The following is a 19186-nucleotide window of genomic DNA, read 5'->3' as shown; positions in this document are numbered from 1 at the left end:
ACTTGTCGTGTAGGATTCTCTGCTGCTGCTTTCCAGCGCGATTCTGGCGGATGGCGATGCTGATAGGATATACAAGCACAAAACTATTTCACTCAGCTGTCTCAAATCTTGAAAGAACATGTGCGTCATCGTCTAGTAACCTCTACACCATTCACTACGTCTCCAGGCAAAACATACATACCCACAATGCTCTAGTCACTTCTCACACCTACCCCAAAGTTCGAAACTTTCCATCAAAACGTTTTTAACAAAACCCCTCCTGCGTAGCCGTTCGTCCATCCGGACCTAATCAACTCCAACACCACCATGTCCTCCACGCACGAGCGTTCCATCCCCGGCCTCTCCGCCCTCTCCCCCACCGTAAACCCCGAACAATGCTCCAGCGCCCTGTCCTTCTGCCTCCCCACCTCCCTCGCCTTCGCCAAACGCCTAACCTGGGAGCAAACCCCATGGATCCCCCACACATTCAACCTCAAATCCGTGAACCCAATCGACGAAGCCGACGCCCTTCGCATCGCCACCTACCTCTCCCTCCACGGCCATTCCGTCACGGCTCGAGATGTACAATGCGCGTTGCTGTTCGGAAGCACAACCCCCGATCAAGACAAAATGACAGAGGGAATGGGATCGTGTCCGCATCTCTTCGTTATCTTCCCTCATGCGACTATGGTCCCGTGTATCGACCCCGACTTCCTCAAAATCTGGCACGACGACATAGTGAAACCGGCGTTCGACAGCGCGTGGAGAGACTCCGGTCTCGCACTCGTGTCCGGGGCGTCGCTCGACACACCAACCCGCGTCTTACCTCCAACAGGCGTCCGCACGTCACGCGACGCCTTTCCCGCTTCCGGATTCCTTGAGCGCCTACGTCACGCGAAGAGCGGCGCTGTGCGAGACTACTGGCCTAGCTGGAAAGACGATTCGTGGTATCTTGGTCTCGAAGGCAAACACACTGGTACACGGACTACAATTTACGATGCTGCTTGGGATGCTATAAAGGGCATGTTGAAGGACCATCCGCAGTTATCTTCGTACCGGCACCCTATGTACCAGGATCCCATCTTACTGGCGGTGTCGAGGGGAGTGGTGCATGTGAACCCGAGGTTGAGTACGAAAGACAAGTACAGGTATGTGGCGCAGGAGTGGGATCGGCTTGTTGATTCGCGGTTCGTGAAACAAGGGAGTTTTCAGGTGGTTTTCGAGACGGTGGTGGGTAATACGCCGGAGCCGGACGACTATCTTGAGGACGAGGAGATGTTGAGGGATGAGGACCTATTGGATGAGGGGGAAATCAAGAAGATTAGGGAGAAGGAGGAGATGTTGAAGAAAGAGGAGATCCTAGCGATCAAGAAGATGGAGGCGGATGAGCCAGTCGTGACAGTTGGGCCGGTGGAGACGACTTTGGCCGTGGAAGGAAACAGCGAAGGTATCAAGAGGAAGGAAGACTTCAGAATACCTACGAGTGAGGACGAGTATCGCAATAAGCGGAGGAGGACGGGATAGCTTGGTGGTGCCTCCTGATCAAAGGATCGCGGTGAGAAAAGAAGCGAAGAATGGCAACGTAAGATATAGTGTAAAGAGTTCATCAAAGCTATCCAAGCTTACCATACAACGCCAACCAATGCAATACTCCAGCTACGCACTACCAAAATGCGATAGCGATGATGAGGTGTTTCCTCACTCATGTCAGATGATACCAGCGATCCCATTTACGCTGTTCATCAATCCTAGCCCTAGCCCTAGCCCTAGCCCCAGCATCATCCTCAACCTTCTTCTATCTCGGCTTCGGCCGCCGGAACGGATGAGCCTCAGTATTGAACACCCAATCATCCAAGCTAATCATGTCAGGCGTGCTGAAGATGAGGTAGAAATACTTCAATGTCTCCGCTGTCCAGAAACTCTCCATCTTGTTCTCAATGTTGTCGTCGCGTGTGTAAGGTACATCGCCGACACCAGGAACGGATTTGTAGGCCCGGCCTGGAGCTTTCGGCGCTACGAAAGTGACGTCTCGGACTTGTCCGTTGGCATACGGCGTTCGAGTTGCGGCGACGATACTGGTGAACATGTCCCACGCGTCATCGGAATACTGCCGGTCACCAGTGATGCGGTACATGATGAAGACGGACTCGATGGCTTCGGGTCTGAGCAGGTACCGCTTGTCGCGGATATTGGTGAAGCCAGGTGGGATCTTGTACTTTTCCACTGCATCGTTGAATGTTTCGACATATTTGCTGCTGTAATGATACAGCGCACCCTCTTCCCAAGCCGTTTGATTCCAGGGACAAGTTTTCCGGGAGTCGCAGGCGACCATATCAAATGTCTCGGGCATGATACCAGTTTGTGTGGCGGCGTAGGCGAATATGCATCCCTTGGTAAGCTTCGCGCCGAGATCCACGTGGTCTGGATCAGAGAACAGGCGACCCGCCAGACCGAACATGCCGCCAATGAAGCACGTAAGATGTTGCATGGTTGGGTCGAGTTTGGCTTCTTCGCCGTGTGTGAAGACATCGCCGCACAGGAGTAGGTCTTCTCCGTGGAACTTGTCAGGCACCATGGGGCGGAACAGCATATATGCGTCAATCATCTCCGCAGAGTCGCGGTACAATTTCTCGTACGCAGGCTCCACCCCGCCCAACAACGCATGCATCTTGGGGAAGTATTCATACGTGCTGTCAGCAAGCGCGCCGATGGAGAAGAAGCGAGATTGATTGAATTCTTCTTTCGCGGCATTCACCATAGTTGGCCATAGGCCAGGAAGCCTTGTGCTATCCTGCGCACGATCCATCATTATGGTGATTCTCGCAACAGCGTCGTAGTACTTTGGCTCTGACGTAACCTGCGCCAGCCGCGTGAACTCCATGGTTAAGCTGCCGAGACAGGCAAAGCAAATGTTGCTCTCGGCGGAGAAGGCCAGCCTGGGTACCTTCTTGACGCCCTCCACATTCAGCCAGCCCAGTGGTGTATTATTCGTTGTGTCGAACGCTCGATACAGCATCTCGCCAAGTTGTATCGCCTTCTTAAGCAAGATAGGCTTCCCGCTCATGTCGTATGCGCTCAGCAGCCCGCCGAGGTATCTGATAGTCGTTTCGAAGACGCTTACGGTGGTCAGATTGGTCTTGCCGAAATCTATGGCCGCGACGGCCTCCACGGCCTCTTCGAATTCTTCTTTGAGTCCCATGATCCACAGCGTGTCTAATGAATCGACGAGTGTGGCACCCCAGCCGCCAAACGACTCCTCGCCCTCACCAGTAATTGGCTTAAGCTCATCCTGTGCCCACGCAAACTTCTTGTAATTATTCCAGCTATGCCTGAATTCGTCTCGCACGGCGACTCTACGTTGTTCCCTCTGTTTTCTTTGCGCGCTTGTTTCGGGGAAGTCTTCGGACTGGACGCGCGGGAGTTTACGAGGAGCGGTAGTCGGCAGCGGTATGTAGGACGTGATCGTGTTCACAAAAGGCGCTTCTCGCCAATCATATGACTGCTCGGATTTGATGCGCGCGAGACTCGATCCATCGTGCATATACGCTTCGTGCTCTTCGAATGCGACAGCGAGCGCATCGGTGGGCTGCGCGTAGAGCCAGTAATACCCGCCGAACGCGACGGCCGAAAGAAGCGCATATATGAGGGTTCGCTTATGTTGTCTCGACATTGGCCGCTGGTATGGCACCCCGCGGGGCACTTTGATCCTACGCATTGTGAGATAAACGCGTAGACCTGTAGTCTCTCATCGAATGTACAATGGGAGAAATGATGTCGTGAGAAGTAAGCAGCCAACACCAAGTGGGTGGCCTGAATGGGAGGTTATGCGATGTAGTCGGATTAAGGTATCATGCAATGATGAGGGAAATGATGCCGGGTGTGGTGATGCCACCAAAAAGTGTGTTGTTCATGAAACCGCCATGGTGAAGCCGGCGCAAGGACACCTCTCCAGTGTGGAGGGATGTAACGGAAGTGACCCATCTGCCAAGGCAAGACCCATTGCCGATCAAACAGAAAGTACAGGTCGAAGCACTTCCGGTAACCGTAGCGCCAGGAGCGACTATAGCACGTGTCGGCGAAATATATGAAGGTGCGTACAAGCGACGGTGTACTCTTCGCCGTGAAGCGCATGTGTTCAGTTGTGCCGGCACGCTAGAGACGCGTTGGTGCACACGTGTCCGTGCATCTCCTTGCTCTGCTTGCAGAGCTGTCACCATTGCGTTCAATCGACCAAGAGTGTAGATTTTCAAGTAAGTTCATTCTTCTGCATGCTAATAAGGGCGAAAGAGCTGGCTGCTGATGCCGGTGTGGTGACACGGAGGCGGTCTCTCTGCTTGGGCTCTGTGCGTCATGAGCTCGTCCCGAAACGGCTCTTTGGCACGTGACGTCAGCAGAGGGTCAGGCCAGCGACGACGCACTGATGCCAATTCCACTTCGTTGCCGACACCAAGTCATCTACATTGAGCACTCCGACGTTGAACTCTGTGAGCTTAAACCACAACATATCTCTCAAGCTGATCGGCCAGCCAGGAGTGTCCCAGTATCGACTCTGCAACCCCGTCTCCTGTACCATCTCAATCTGGGTCTTCAAGATCTCTTCTTGCTTTGCGCTCAGTCGGTTGAACCAAATTTTACCAATTGCATCTTTGAGACTGACACTGGCGTAGTACGAGTTTGTTTTGTTGAAAGTAGTGTTGCCGGTGGCAATAGACAGAAGCGGCGCATCGAAGAAGACGAAGCGATTGGTGTGTTTCGATAGAACAGACTCCAGGGCGACATTGCCTGTGCCGACGATAGTGAGCGGTCCACGATGCATCTTCTCGCCGTCGTAGTACGTGAGCCAATTTCTATCCCGAAGAGGCTGTAGCTGTACCAGGAGCGCGTTCCAGATTGCATACGCGTCGTTCTTGAAGTCAACTAGAAGAACAACAGAGGCGCTCGAGTCTCCGTCGAAAACTCCAATTTCTCTGTGGTATACAGATGCCTGGGAGACATTACGCTTAGTCAAGATCCACGTTAACGGGTCCAGATAAAGACTTTTCAATGTCCGGGGTGGCGTAGTCGATTCCCATGAGTGGCTCACAAGAAGCGCTCCGTCGTCCGCCAACCACACGTCTGCTTCCACGCTTGTACAACCGGCTGCAAGTGCGCTAAAGAGCGGTACAGATCGCCAGTAGTCATTGTGTGAATGGCACTTCTTGGGCACGATGTCGCGGCTGAAGTCGTCTCGCCAGGCCAGATCATGTGCACCGTAGGTATCCGGTGCCTTCCAGTTCTCGACGATGTGTTGAAGACCGCTGTAGTTTGGTGGAGGAGTAAACTTATGGATGAGGGCGGTGATGAGGTATATGTACACCCTGATTGAAGTCAGCCACAGTATACACAAGACGAGCACAAGACAACCCACATTCCCGCGATAATACCAAATATCACTAACACGCCAACGACAATCAGGACATATTTAGATGGTTGCCATCTCTTCGTTCTTTGTGGATCCTTGGAAGTCTTCAGCCTTGATAGTGGTAGTATGCGCCAGGGCACCCGAACGCCCCAGGTCCTCCATCGTTCATAGAGAGATGGCGTAACTGGAATTAGGCTCTCTTCGCTAGATGTACTCGAAGAGTGCCATCTCATTTCCCCATTTGCCTCATTACCGAAGCTCGCTGTTACTGGCGTGTTTGCTGTGCTGAGCGAGCTCATTATGCCAAGACAGGTATAGTAGGAAGGACAATTCTATCCAGAATGGACGTGTAGCAAGTCCAAAGGATCAGAGTGTTGAGCCGTTGGATATTCGACGTCGGACTAGGGTCCTTAGACCTTGAGGCCGACTATTGGTCACCTGAGTTATTCCAGTAAGCGAGTTGATATTGCTCTATGTATCGCTTAGGCTGATGTAGAATTTGTCTTTGCTGTTGTGCGGAGCTACAGAACACATAACCTGCGGAGCGTAATCCGTTCAAGTATGAAGAGGATCAGCGAACAAATACCTCCCTGCAAGTCCAGTGCATGTAAGACAACTCGGGCTGCGGTATGCATGTATCCGGGAACGGATCGACGTTTGTAAGTCAAGAGATCCCGGTATCTATTGGAACATGCGGACTTCGCATCATTGGGTTGTACATGGGTACCGAAGATCTTTGCTTATCACGATTCGTTCCGGCGGCTATAAGATGTGGTACAGTACCTAACACCAGGATTGTTGTGAAGCTTGAGCCCCCACAAGAAATGAGATGGTTACGAAGACGATGCTGTCGCCAAGTAGGGATCTCGGTCATCACAGGCGGTGCTGTTTCCTAGGTAAGTGTGGAACACGTACCTCCGCGCCCAGAGCAATGTATGATGCTCAAAGGATCACATCGAAGGATCAAGACGACCTCGCGATCACGATCAACACGAAGAATCGACATGCGAGTGCAGACGAGCCGGGCGTAATTGTATTTTTACCAGTCCTTCCGCCAACAGACGAACCATAAATACACAGCTTCTGATGTGAGAACGTGCAGCCGACTGCATCTCAGGATTTGGGAAAGCATGTGGTAGTTGGACATGGAAAGGACATAAAAGGCGTACGTCTCTCTCAGAATTTCATATCGCAAACATCACTACTCTAACCATCTATCCCACCATCAACAGCAGGACCCAAACTTCTCAGTGCCATCATCAGTCAATTCAACATGTTCTTCAAGACCCTTCTTGCTACCACCACCGTGGCACTCTTTGCCGCACAGGCCGTCGCTGCCCCTTCAGTCATGACCAGCAATGAAGTGGCTACCGATAACACAGCCAGGGCCGTCCAGATCGCCCCAAACGCTATCAGCGCATGCAACTGCCCCAACAATTGCCGACACCGGGTCGGTGATTCTTGCAAGTTCTACAAGGAGGGTTATGTTGTGACTGCCAGTAAGTGATGCTTCCGAAACGCGTACAACATGTTATCTAGATTGTTGACCGAAATTTGCAGCCTGCAAGAAGAACGGCGATAGCAGCACTTTGGAATGCAAATAGAAGGTGGATAAGGAGTGGCGGTCGCCAGTGTGCGATGTGAAACCTATGACCAAGACGGTAGCGAAGTCGACTCGTTATCAGTGACGCTCATTTTGAAGGCAGCATCCCTTCTATGCTCATAATCTACTATAATACCACACTCGTTTTCCAATCTTATTCGCCGCCACGAATTGCAGTTTCTTCTTGATGTTCTGGCAGGTAACGCTGTCTTTGTATTCTCTGAGCGGAGGACAAAGAGGGGGTTTAAACACACCTGATGTGATACATCACTGGAAACTCCAAACACTGAGTAAAAGACCATGTGTAACGTTCAATTAAAAGGAAAAGATCGTTCGTTGTCCATAAGAATTCCCAGAGTGATCAAGATTGCAATCGCCGGCCCCATTACCTCCCAATATACTGTTACCAGTGCCTGGTAAGACCCAGTTCAACGTTGGCATTTACGCTTTTACTCGCTAACACCTTTTTGGGGGCTGTTTGGCGGCAAGCTTTCATTAGTCGGATAGTGAAAGGCTTGCAGCCCGTATACAATGGAAGGATGCAGTACCTTGATAGTATCTCCACAATTATTCGTTCCATTTTGAGTGACGGATTGTGATCACGCCACTAGTGCTGATCATACGTACAAACGAGGATGCCGGCCGGGTGATGCGGGATCCATCCCCGTGGGTAATCACTTCTGCCGGGCGACCACGAATCAGACATTCCGAGATCGTGGATGCCAAAACTCACTGTCGAAAGGCTCTGGGATCTGGAGGTAGACGACAAGAAGCGGGAAGCTGTAGCTGCGACCCTGACGGGGAACTGATTCTCGATTTCCGTCTTTTTTTTTTAGCCTTTATCGTACCGGAGCGCGGTACCTAAGTCGTGAGTCGCTTAATGCCAGCCCAATACTTGCTCGCGTACAGTGCCAACAACCAACCTGGGAAAGCTTGACGCAGTGTCACAGTGCTTGTCGCTGCGCCGCATGTTCCTAGTATTCCCGCCCCCGCTGTGGGTCCGTGAAGCACCTCCATTTATCCAGTACCCCAAGCGCACGTGTACTGCCCTCAGGACGTCATAAGCATATGCAGCCTCGTTTGGTGCAACTACCATCTGCACAGTACAGCCTTGTTTGCCACGGTATGTCGGCTAGCTTTCCACGTACCTGAATTATATCCGGCGATGGCCTGCCCATCACAAGCGCTCTGACAACCTTAGAAGTCTATTGCGACGCTGTTCTACTCGATGCTACCTCCAGGGCTCTGCGCCGCTTTACGAACATGCGCAGGCGGGATGTCACTGGGCGTAACGGGGCGGAACGGGACGTACCATAGTCAGGCAATGTACTCCATGTTGCAGAACGCTTATTGCTCCCGCAATAAGAGTCCTTCTGACCTTGTTTCTAGCTCTGTAATTAGGCAATATCCTTGTAGGTATGTAGGTCCGTTACATCGAAAATAGAGTGGCACGCATAAGATCTACAAGGGAACCTTGGAAGGTATGCATGAGGAGTTGATGCGGAGGGGACGGACGGCTTACTACCTTTGAGGGTTTATGCAATCGATACCGAAATGGTCCACAGGGCGTAATCATCAGCAGTCGGTTTTCCCGACCGTCTGAGCCGGGACGAATCAAGTAAGCATCTCCGAGCCACTGTATCCCGAAGTTACAATGTCAGATCGGCTGCGATCGCCAAAGTACTCCCATAATCTCCCCCGTAATCGAAATTATTGAGGAAGGGCAAACCATGTCGACAGTGACTAATTACGGCAGGTCGCTTAGAACTCATTCATCATATCTGCTCATCGATCGCCGAGGTATAGAAACATCCAACCGGGATCGACAGCAACCTGCTACTTGCCCACGTGCCCTATCTTCGCGGACTATTAGAACACGGTGAGCTATATAGTCTGAGTGATTGAGTTTAGGATGGCCTCTGCTGAGGGGCACAGTAGTGTATCCCGGAGGTGATGCACGTCGAATTTGCGGTGGTATATGTGTTGTTCAATTAATGAGTAGAATGCAGGAAAGAGAACAAGGGAGAAAGGAGAGCACCCCCGGGCATGCCGTTGAATCTCGCTTTCTTGTTACGATTTGGCGGCCTAAAAAACTCCTCTGAATTTTATAGATTCTCACCCGAATGCAAATTGCATTGAAAGATGTATAGCGAGATGAACATTATCAATTAGGCGTCCTGAATGAGCGTTCTGATAGCGTTCGTGTGCGCATGGGAGTCAAACAAGCTTCGACTGCATCGCGACTACCAAAACTACTCCACTGAACGAAACCAGACTCTGCTCCCGTGCCTCTACGTGTGATGAGCGAATGGCGAAGGTTGGTGCTTCTCGGTGGCAGTCAATAGTACTCGTAAGCATGCCGTCACGCGCACTGTAGGGGGGTTAATAGGGCTACAATAGGGTAATAAAATGCGATATTTCTAAGATAGCACTTAACCTCTAATAGCTCTCTAATGTTGTATTATAGGTAAGTGCTGTTAGAAGTAATTAATATTAAATTTTAAGCCTATTAAAAGAGGTAGTTTCTTCTATCTTAACACAGGAAGGCAGTAACAGTACTACTACTACTACTATTAGTAATAATAGGTAGAGTAGTTAGAAGTAGCTGCAAATAGACCTCTATATATATATTAGCGCGCTGCACCTTCTAAGTGTACTTATAGTGCTAGACGCAAAATATTTACCTATCTATAGTAGCCTACATAGATAACTTTAGTAAGTATTATTAGAAGAAGAGAAAAGGTAGTTAGAAGTAACCTTTATTCTCTGCAATAGCTACTATATAAGTGTCTTCTTTAATATTTAATGTTATTTATTATTATTATCTTATGTTTTAATGTTAGTAATAATAGACCTTTGTTAGCTAAACTTTAGATAATAGGCCCCTAACAGCCTCTTGTTAATTAATATTGCTATCTTAGCCCTTTTAACCCCCCTGGGGTGCGCGCTACGGTGGGAACCGACACTCATTGGTTCGACATACACACCTAGCACAGCGTTTCTGTGCCGCAGTCAGGCACATTTTGATTGCTCCACTGCGTACCACCTTCGCTATACTTATCTCTGTGGCAGCTCTCTGCCTTGCCTCGGGGTTTCCAGCACATGCGGCCCTACATCTGCACTGTGCCGCCGACTGGAAATGGTCTGTAGCCCGCGAGTGCCGTTATTCTACCACCTTTGCTAGGCTGACCTCTGTATAGAGCACGAAGTAGTGTCGGTGTGTGCGCAAAGAATGTCTGCACGTTGCTGCCGGCTGCGCTCCGCTCGCCACAAGTGGGCTGCTTGGCATGGGGAAGCAAGGGACACGCGTGTTTAATCGTTTTGAGACGCGCTAGAGACGCGTCGTGCATCCCCTCGCCAACTTTGTGACGCTCACACCTCTACACCCAAACACTCCCGCGGATTCGCGCAGTACGCATAGAGACGTCAACTTTTCGATTTCCATCTCTTTGGTTGCCAGCTATGGCCCGAAAGACCAAACCGAAGTCTAAGCCAAAGGCGCCCCCTATTCATTCTGCCAATTCCACGCCGGTGCAGCAGGACGATGTCCAGGCCGCGTATCAGAGCCTCGTGGAGTAAGACCACCTACGTAAAGGAAACCGCGGAGACTGACATACGTACAGCATTCGCAGCAAACTTCAGGCCCCAAGGAAGCGTACCGCGAAACAGCAAACGAAAATCCTCAGAGAGTGAGTTTCTCTCGATGTACGAAATAAAACGGCGTAGACTAATCACCGAGTTCGCTTTAGAGAATGGCCGGCTGCTGTCACGAAATACAGCGAATTATGGAATCTCCAATTCGCCCGTGAGATAGAGACCCGTCTACCGACCGAACTGAGAGAGATGATATACGACTATATGTGGGACAGGAAAACATTGGATGCTCATATAGATTCCATGCAAGACCGTCTCCGCCCTCGGAACACCATAGACCCATATTTGCCCTTCATTACCAGAGTACCAGACAAAGTACCAGAGTTGCCGCACTTCATTCAGAGCCGCTTCATGGGTTTGGAAATAGCTCACGAAGTCATGGCGAAGTGGTATCAGCGACTAGAACATTTTACCAGCTATCCTGACGTCGATGGCAATGGCCTAGTTGATTGGATCACCATACCCCTATTGGAACGACTCGTTTGTCACGATATTTGGGACGTTGGACTTATCCCCGCAGATGTGTTGCGGTCACTGTATGTTCGTCTACCAGACAATGCAATAGACGACCCTGCACAGGCCGAGACGCTTGTCAAGGTCCTGATGAGCATCAAGAAGAAGAAAGATTTCTCTCTCGAGATCGAATTTGTTCAAGAGGAGGTCAAATTAAACTTGTGGGTCCCGTGGATCGAACTCCTGAGACCTGTTGTCCAAGCATATGACCGCGAAGGAGGGTTTTTGCATTTCCAATGGATGCATCCGAATCTGGAATACTGCGAGATAGAGTTTAAGCTCGCCGACGTGCTCAGAGATACGAGTGGAAGTGATAAGTGGAGGCAAGAAGCGAGAGAGTATCTGGACAGTCTGGATGACTTGATTTACAAAGAGGGTCGCGAGGTAAGTGCTTTTTTGACCTCCAGATGCTGACCTATCCATGAGTCCTCGAACCATGCGACCAACCCTTGAAAACGCAAGTCGGTAGCTAATGCTTTACCCGGTGTTTAGAGTCCGTTGATCGCATTTTCGGAACGCCATTACCTTTGCGAGAATGAGCCAGATTATGACCCCGAGGATTATGATCATCCTGCGCTCAACACTCCGCCCGGCTTCTATCCTGAATCAGATTATGGCGATAGCGAAGATGGTAGCGAAGATGATAGCGAAGATGATGCTAGTCAAGACTAAGCTAGTGAAGACGATGCTGGCGAAGACGACCCCAGCGAAGACGACTCAAGCGCAGACGACCCTAGCGAAGACGATCCCAGCGACGATGAATCCAGGACGAGGAAGCTGGTGGACGCAGTTCTCGGGAAGGAAAACGTAAGAACGATGACCAACCATCAAAGAGATGAATTACGCGAAGCAGGCGCGTCAAGTTCAGGCCAGCTGTCCAGCTTGATCTTGTTATGGAGTGCTCTTCTGATTCAGACGGTTCGGATTCAGACGATTCTTGCCCGTCAGATCTCTCGAATTGGTTCCAGATATGCATCGAGGTGACTATGCATCTTGTTCGTTTGGCCAGGAGCAATGACATAAGATACCCACTCTTTGTTGAACGCGTGTATAATTCTGTAAATGTACCATAGAAGTATAACAATAATCAGTGTGTCTTCTTTGATGTAACATCTCACCCCGATGACACAGCCGTTTATTGTCATGAGGATCGCCTTACAGTCTCACGGAGTCAAGAAGAACATGTGGGCTTGAAATGCTTGCAGCATTGTCCGCAACGCATGCGGGGTATTCTAGCAACCGCCCATCACCCATCACCCATATTCTCATAATCATAACTTCGTAAACGCCCCACCAGATACGCCTAATCACTCGCCTTGTACTTCTCCCGATACTCATCCAACCTCTTGAGATCCTCCTCTCCACCCAAACTCCTCAAATACTCCACAACATCATCCAGCGTCAAGATAGCGAGCACAGGAATCCCATACTGTTTCCTAACCTCTCCAATCGCACTGGGACCCGGCTTTCCATCGTCATCAGTCGCCGTAGGCATCTTCTCCCGCCTATCGAAAGCAACGATGATGCCCACAAGCTCACCCCCCTCCCTCTTAATGATATCAATAGCCTCTCTAATCGCCGTACCAGCCGTAATGACATCATCCACAATAACAATCTTCTTCCCCTTCAGACTGGCGCCCACGATGTTGCCGCCCTCACCATGATCTTTCGCTTCCTTGCGGTTGAAACTGTAGCTCTTCTGTCCGTACTTGGCCATGTCCAGATCTGCGAGCTTGTCGACTGAGGCTGCTGCGAGGGGAATGCCCTTGTAGGCTGGACCGAAGAGGATGTCCCATTGGAACGAAGGGTCGGAGTCTCCGTGGCTCTTCAGTGTGTGTGCGTAGGCTGAGGAGATGGAGCGGAGCAGGTCGGCGCGGTGGAAGAGGCCGGCATTGAAGAAGTAGGGTGATATGCGCTTGGACTTGAGGGTGAAGGTGCCGAATTTCAATGCGCCGGCTGAGACACAGTCTTTGAGGAAGTTTTGCTTGTACTCGGGGAGCGCCATGGTTGGATCTGTTGTTGTTTGTCGTTATCCCGAAGTGGGTGAGGCTGTCTGAACTTTTCTTTCCGATCTCGTTCCTTTCCGAGCTCGGAAGCAGGGAGGCTTCGAGAAGGTGGGCCGTGCACTGAGACCGTCATTGCCCAAGTTGCTTCGCCAGAACTTTTCGTGAGCATCACGAACGCCCGCCCCACGCTATCCCATACCCGCGCATCTGCCACCTGCCTCTTTCTGCTGTTTCTCTTAGCTGCGTCGGTCTGATAGAGGTTTTTCGGGCGTCTGGGGGATTTTGTTCGTGCGGCTGTTGACAATCAGGCGCAACATTTCTTTACGCCGCCATCACAACCTGACATCTTCGACATGACCATGTATGTATAAACTCTAATATCCTGTGTATTCTCAGTCACATCAATGCTAATTCAATGCTAGCTGGGACTCAATAACCGGACGCAAGTCCAAGGACACGGCACCCGCGCCCGCCTCGCCCCAAAATGGCGACTTCGTAAAAGAAGACAGCTTCCAACCCACACCCTTCGACCCCAACACAGCCATCCAAAACCCCTCAGAATTCCTGCTCGACCCCTCACAACTGCATCCCCTCGCCGGCCTCAACCAAGACACACTCGACTACCTAAACCTCGAAGACAGCGTCCTCTCGGACCTGCCCGGCGCACAATCCGCTCTGCCCTCACGCGGCTGGTCCGACGACTTATGTTACGGCACGGGCGTGTCGTATCTGACGGCGCTGACGATAGGAGGAGCGTGGGGACTAGCCGAGGGCCTGCAAAAGAACCCACCCAGCATGCCCCCGCGGTTGCGCATCAACGGCGTGCTCAATGCGATAACACGGCGAGGTCCTTTTCTGGGGAACAGCGCGGGCGTGATTGCTATGGTGTATAATGGTATGAACAGCACCATTGGGTACTACCGCGGCAAGCACGATATGAGCAACAGCGTCGTGGCGGGCGCATTGAGCGGCGCGCTGTTCAAGAGCACAAGAGGGACGAGGCAGATGGCTATTAGCTCGGGTATCTGCGCGACTGTAGCGGGAGGATGGGCGGTATGTTCAACCAGTTTTTGGTTCTGCTATAACGAAAGCTAACAGCCCACCAGATAACACGAAAAGTCTTCTTCGAGCCCGACCTAAAACAAGTCGACTAAAGCAAAGATACAAGAAATTGCGCACAGCAAATACATACCATTCTACCGCTACCCTGACGAGCCCCAACCGCGAAACCAGGCGCAGCAATCTTTTTCACATTTTCCACTCCAGTTCGACGTTTGTCCCGCATTTACACGAAGTCGATCTTAGCGCATGACCCTCCTCCTCCTCACCACTCTGCGGGCCCTGCCCACCTTGTACAATAACAGCTGGCGTTCATGATACGGGAGGATATAAGATCCTTTTTACGTAGGGTCTCTTAGAAAAAGGTCTAGGTGTTGGCTCTGGGTTGGATTTGGAACAGCGGCCCGACGACCCTCTTGTCGGACGATCTGGGCTGTTTGTGCTGTGTACGTGTATATGTGTATGTAGAGATGAAAGTGATGGAATGGAGAATCAAGTTAATGATATGATGGATCAAGCATGAATAGGTGCAACTCTCCTACATTCCAAAGTCTACCTATCTCAATCATCAACCTCGATCCCATTCTCCTCAGCATACCGCCTCCAGTCATAAACCGGCTGCATCCACATCTTCCTCGTAACACTAACCCGGCGCTTCCTCGCAACACCCACACCAACCTGCCTCATCACAACATCATATCCCCAGTCCAACTCCACCAGCTCACCGCCCTGCCCCCTTACACAGAGTTCAAGACACCTAGCAAACCAGCTCGGCACTCCCCTCACCCTCACACTCTCAACAACCACACTGGGAAAAAGGCCCACGAGCGGTTCAAGCGCGAACATAAAATGCGGCACATAAGGATTCGTTTCAGGAGCTCGCTCCATGAACCCAGCCATGTCCATCGCACCCAGATACCCAAGAGGTCCATCATCCACATCTTCCATCCCAACTTCCTTGACGTCCACAAGATCAAGACCATCAACCGCCACACTGATTTCAAGTTTCTTCAACAGAGACTTTTGATCCTTGTCCTCGGCGTAAAGAGTAAGTTGTGTAACGATCTGCTGTAAGCGCGCCCGGAGCCGATTACACGGTGCGGCCGTGCTATCCCCAGATTTGATGTTCAAGATGATGCGGAGGTTTTCTATATCACGCAGTGTGTGTACGTTGAGGCGGCGTGGATGCAGTCTGAAAGGACCGAAGTGCAGTTCGGAGGTGTATTGTCTAGAGTCGATGACGAGGGTGATTTCGTTGGTGTGGAGGAAGAGGGCTTGTGAGGGATATTGTTAGAGGGTGAAGGACTAGGCTGTGGGGAACGGGTTGGAGAGAGGGAGGGGGAGAGTTCATATTCTGACTCTGGGGCCTCAATCCAGGGATTCGTAGCTTACCTTTCGCTTCTTGTGCCAGGGTCTTCACGCGTATCAAAGCGGCATAGTCGGATAGCCTGTTGCTGATGTGCTGGTTACCGTCCCTTTCCCTCTCATGATGGTTCTCCCAAGGATGCACGGCGCCTATTGGCCGCGTCTCGATGATCCATTTCGGTTTGTAGTTGGGTTCTTCGGGATATGGGCCCCATCTGAACTTTATGCTCTGGGATTGAGGAAGTACGTAGGTGAGGACGTGTCTCTGTAGCTCCAGGGGTAGACGCTCAAAAGGAAAGGTTTCGGCATGTTTAGCTTCGTTCATGATGGTGTGCTTAGTGGACAAGTTGTAGACTTCTATAGACATAGCACTGGGCTGCCGCGGCTTGCTAGACGTTGGACAGCAAGCAAGATGGATTAGCAAGCGCCCAGCTTACTCTCATTCGCACACAAATCCCCAGTCATCTCGCCCTAGTATTGCTATCGCTTAATAGTATGAATGCAAAGCTACGCAGGCTTACAATAGTTAGTAGAGATATCCTACCATTGCCTCTAGCCAAATAGACCAAATCTATAGCTACTTGAGCAGAAAGCTGTTTGCGATGCAGTGAAAGCCGCAAAGACATCGAATTCACAAGCTCTTTGCTTGATTATAGTTCTACTAATGCGACTTGCCCAAGCTATTGCTGTGACTCATGAGCGTGCCAGAAATTGGACTCCAGAGCTACCGAAATAAGATAGATGACCGTGACTGTTGCTAGTATACTCTACCTAAGTATGAACAGTGTCTCAGTTCATGACTGACTCCTGATGGCGCAATACATGAAGCTGCGCAAATAACTTGACGATGACTCACCAACCTACAAGAGCCATCCATCTCATCGAAAAGAAGGTGACTATCTGCTCGAGGATGCAATGAAGCTTTTTGAGCGTACCATGGTTGGACGAAGCTGGTGAAAGGGAGTAATGAGTCGCAGCACCTATTAGCGCGAAATCTTGGCGGCGCACCGCACACATTGAATTGCCCCACCGGCCGCCGCCACTTCTCACTTTCTGTATCATAAGGGACCCCGACTACCTGCCAACCCGACACCCCCAACAACACAACCACAACCGCAAATATGTCCAAAACAGCAGGGTGAGTTTATGCGCACCTTTTTTCGGCCTTTTCACGCTTATCATCCTCCCATGTCGCCCCTACGTCGCTCCAAGCCGCACATCAAGCCACGAGCTTCCGCATACATCTCTCCGGGTTCTAGAGCATCAGGCTGACAGTAATGCAACAGCCGCACCGACTGGGCAGAAGAAGAAGACGAGGAGTCCTCCCTCACCTCGCTCCCACCCCCACAAGTCATCAAGAACAAAGACGGCACCGAAACCGTAATCTCCTACCACATCGGCGAAGACGGCAAGAAACACAAGACAACACGGCGCATCAAGAAGACAGTCGTAAAGCAAATCGTAAACCCACGCGTCGCCGAACGAAAGCAATGGGCGAAATTCGGACAAGAAAAGGGCAAGCCCGCCGGCCCCCAAACAGACACCGTCTCCGTCGCCGAAAACATCGCCTTCCGCCCCGTCTCCAACTGGAAAGCCAGCAACGAAGATAAGGGCGACGAGGCAAAGAAGAAGGCGGAGCTCAAGAACGCAAAGATCAAGTGCCGTATTTGCCAGGGCGACCATTTCACCACAAAATGTCCCTTCAAGGACACCATGGCCCCCGAAGGCGATGTCGCCCCCGCGGAAATGCCAGACGATGCGCCCGGCGGTGCAGGAGGTAGTCTGGGTACCGGCTCTGGCGGCTACGTTCCTCCTCATCTGCGTGGCCGTGCGGGCGCAGGCGAGAAGATGGGCGGCAAATTCGACCGCGACGATAGCGCTACTCTGCGTGTTACCAACGTGTCTGAGTTCGCCGAAGAACAGGATCTGCGCGATATGTTCTCCAAGTACGGACACGTTACTCGTGTCTTCCTGGCCAAGGACAGGGAGACGGGTCGCGCCAAGGGCTTTGCGTTTGTTAGTTATGCGGATCGGTCGGATGCTGCGAAGGCGTGTGAGAAGATGGATGGATGTAAGTTTTGGAAAAAATCTGTGGTTTTGGGTGTTGTTGCTAACTTTTGGAAACAGTCGGTTTCGGACATCTTATTCTCCGCGTGGAGTTCGCTAAGAAGGCTTAAGTGCACGGGAAGGGCATTTGTGATGGCGATATGATCATTGCAATTTGGCGTTCGGGGGTGGTTTCACGGGCTATGATATCTGTAGATATGGGTCTCTCCGTGCTGGACGATAGCTATCGTTTGTGAATGCGAACGAAGCTACTTCTCATGAATATCAATGATAGAGTGCTCGCTTTGACTTCGGATCCACACATCGCCCATCATCAGTGCACCATTACGCGGAGTTCAAGACACTAGCATTCACACAATAAGAATAACTCTAACCAATAAGTCCAACCATCCTCCCCGATTTCAAGGAAACGCAGCATCCATCATCTCTCTGACCCCGACCAGCCGATGACTCAAGACCCGACTCTTCTATCCTTCAGAGCCCAGATTCCATTGCACCCTGCCTCTTCCAGGACCCTGGAACTGGCCGATTGGCACCGGCTTAGGCTGCTGAATAATATCGCTGTTAGTCCTAGGGATCGTTTGGACGACTGGCTTGGGAGTGTTGGCCGTGGTGTGGAAGACCGTGTCACTGCTGCCTCTAGGGAGCTTGGGCTTTTGGATGTGGTGAGGCGACCAGGGCGTGTTGAAGTCGTTGACGAAGGGGGTTTGAGCAGGTATCGACTGGGCAGGCGGTGAGAATTGGGGTGATTGTTGCATTAGTTGTGGTGAGCCTTGCGCGTAGTCGATGAGGAGGCTATTTTTTGTGAGTATACCCAGGCCAGTCATTGTGGGAAGGGTAATCTTACTCCTGTGGTTGAGCACTGCCCCTTCGACTTGGCTGTACACTGCTCGCCACACTACCTCCACCCGCTGCACTTCCCGGCGCACTCCCGTACATCGCTGCATGATGTGACTGTGGCGTGGCGGGCAACCATCCACTACTCGTGATGCCCTCGGCGTCCATGAGTCGCTGGAGCAGATCTTCGGTGATGACGAGCAGGTGTTCCATGGCACCGAGACGTGAGTCCTCTTTCGCAGAGCAGCAGTGTACGTAGGATCTACTCGAAGGATTGTGCTCGACGATGCAAGCTCCAATTTTTCTTGAGGAAGTCGGAGCGAAACTTATCACGTCTAGACAGCGATTCGGTCCATATATCGCGCGCGCGTTCGCTGTGACAGGTCAGTTAATCTGTTTCAAGCGCAAGAAACCGCGACAGATACAGACCGAGTACTCTTGTCCGCGTGCTTTCCAGAGAGTCCTCCGAGTCTTTGTCCTCCATGCGATGGAGAATCTGGCTCGCCGTTCGTTCCAGCGCCAGGCTCTCGTAACTGCCGCTCTTGCCGTGCTTCATTTCTTTGAGCGTCTCGATCATAGCGGTCAGCCGTCAATACCCGAGAGAGGTTCGACTTCTTGGATTTGTTCGACTGTCCCGATGAAGATGCGGTAGAGTCACCCGTGTCTGCGCGCCTGATAGGTCCGAACTTGTCGAACGTCGTC

General features: G+C 51.4%; 8 protein-coding genes across 8 annotated transcripts; 4 read left to right on the top strand and 4 right to left on the bottom strand.

The window, feature by feature from the left end:
- Positions 1–306: 306 nt before the first annotated feature.
- Positions 307–1503, top strand: J4E85_008431 (uncharacterized protein; the record flags this gene model as incomplete). The annotated part of the gene is made up of 1 exon (XM_051472656.1): positions 307–1503. One exon carries the CDS (start codon positions 307–309, stop codon positions 1501–1503), a length of 1197 nt encoding a protein of 398 aa, XP_051323477.1.
- A 2863-nt stretch (positions 1504–4366) lies between these two features.
- Positions 4367–5388, bottom strand: J4E85_008430 (uncharacterized protein; the record flags this gene model as incomplete). The annotated part of the gene is made up of 2 exons (XM_051472655.1): positions 4367–5336; positions 5375–5388. 2 exons carry the CDS (start codon positions 5386–5388, stop codon positions 4367–4369), a joined length of 984 nt encoding a protein of 327 aa, XP_051323476.1.
- Positions 5389–10445: 5057 nt separating this feature from the next.
- Positions 10446–11822, top strand: J4E85_008429 (uncharacterized protein; the record flags this gene model as incomplete). Its single annotated transcript, XM_051472654.1, has 3 exons — positions 10446–10558; positions 10733–11534; positions 11643–11822. The coding sequence occupies 3 exons, from the start codon at positions 10446–10448 to the stop codon at positions 11820–11822; spliced, it is 1095 nt and encodes a 364-aa protein (XP_051323475.1).
- A 631-nt stretch (positions 11823–12453) lies between these two features.
- Positions 12454–13155, bottom strand: PYR1 (Orotidine 5'-phosphate decarboxylase; the record flags this gene model as incomplete). Its single annotated transcript, XM_051472653.1, has 1 exon — positions 12454–13155. The coding sequence occupies one exon, from the start codon at positions 13153–13155 to the stop codon at positions 12454–12456; it is 702 nt and encodes a 233-aa protein (XP_051323474.1).
- A 354-nt stretch (positions 13156–13509) lies between these two features.
- On the top strand, positions 13510–14310 carry TIM23 (Mitochondrial import inner membrane translocase subunit tim23; the record flags this gene model as incomplete). Its single annotated transcript, XM_051472652.1, has 3 exons — positions 13510–13517; positions 13579–14209; positions 14263–14310. 3 exons carry the CDS (start codon positions 13510–13512, stop codon positions 14308–14310), a joined length of 687 nt encoding a protein of 228 aa, XP_051323473.1.
- A 466-nt stretch (positions 14311–14776) lies between these two features.
- Positions 14777–15905, bottom strand: J4E85_008426 (uncharacterized protein; the record flags this gene model as incomplete). The annotated part of the gene is made up of 2 exons (XM_051472651.1): positions 14777–15489; positions 15608–15905. The coding sequence occupies 2 exons, from the start codon at positions 15903–15905 to the stop codon at positions 14777–14779; spliced, it is 1011 nt and encodes a 336-aa protein (XP_051323472.1).
- Positions 15906–16701: 796 nt separating this feature from the next.
- On the top strand, positions 16702–17757 carry TIF35 (translation initiation factor eIF3 subunit g; the record flags this gene model as incomplete). The annotated part of the gene is made up of 3 exons (XM_051472650.1): positions 16702–16718; positions 16867–17651; positions 17708–17757. 3 exons carry the CDS (start codon positions 16702–16704, stop codon positions 17755–17757), a joined length of 852 nt encoding a protein of 283 aa, XP_051323471.1.
- Positions 17758–18114: 357 nt separating this feature from the next.
- On the bottom strand, positions 18115–19061 carry J4E85_008424 (uncharacterized protein; the record flags this gene model as incomplete). The annotated part of the gene is made up of 3 exons (XM_051472649.1): positions 18115–18442; positions 18495–18858; positions 18914–19061. 3 exons carry the CDS (start codon positions 19059–19061, stop codon positions 18115–18117), a joined length of 840 nt encoding a protein of 279 aa, XP_051323470.1.
- Between the last annotated feature and the right edge of the window lie 125 nt (positions 19062–19186).

Source organism: Alternaria conjuncta, assembly GCF_024043145.1.
Source record: "Alternaria conjuncta strain BMP 0040 chromosome Unknown scaffold_13, whole genome shotgun sequence".
Classification (NCBI taxonomy): domain Eukaryota; kingdom Fungi; phylum Ascomycota; class Dothideomycetes; order Pleosporales; family Pleosporaceae; genus Alternaria; species Alternaria conjuncta.
This window is presented reverse-complemented; position numbering and strand designations above follow the sequence as displayed.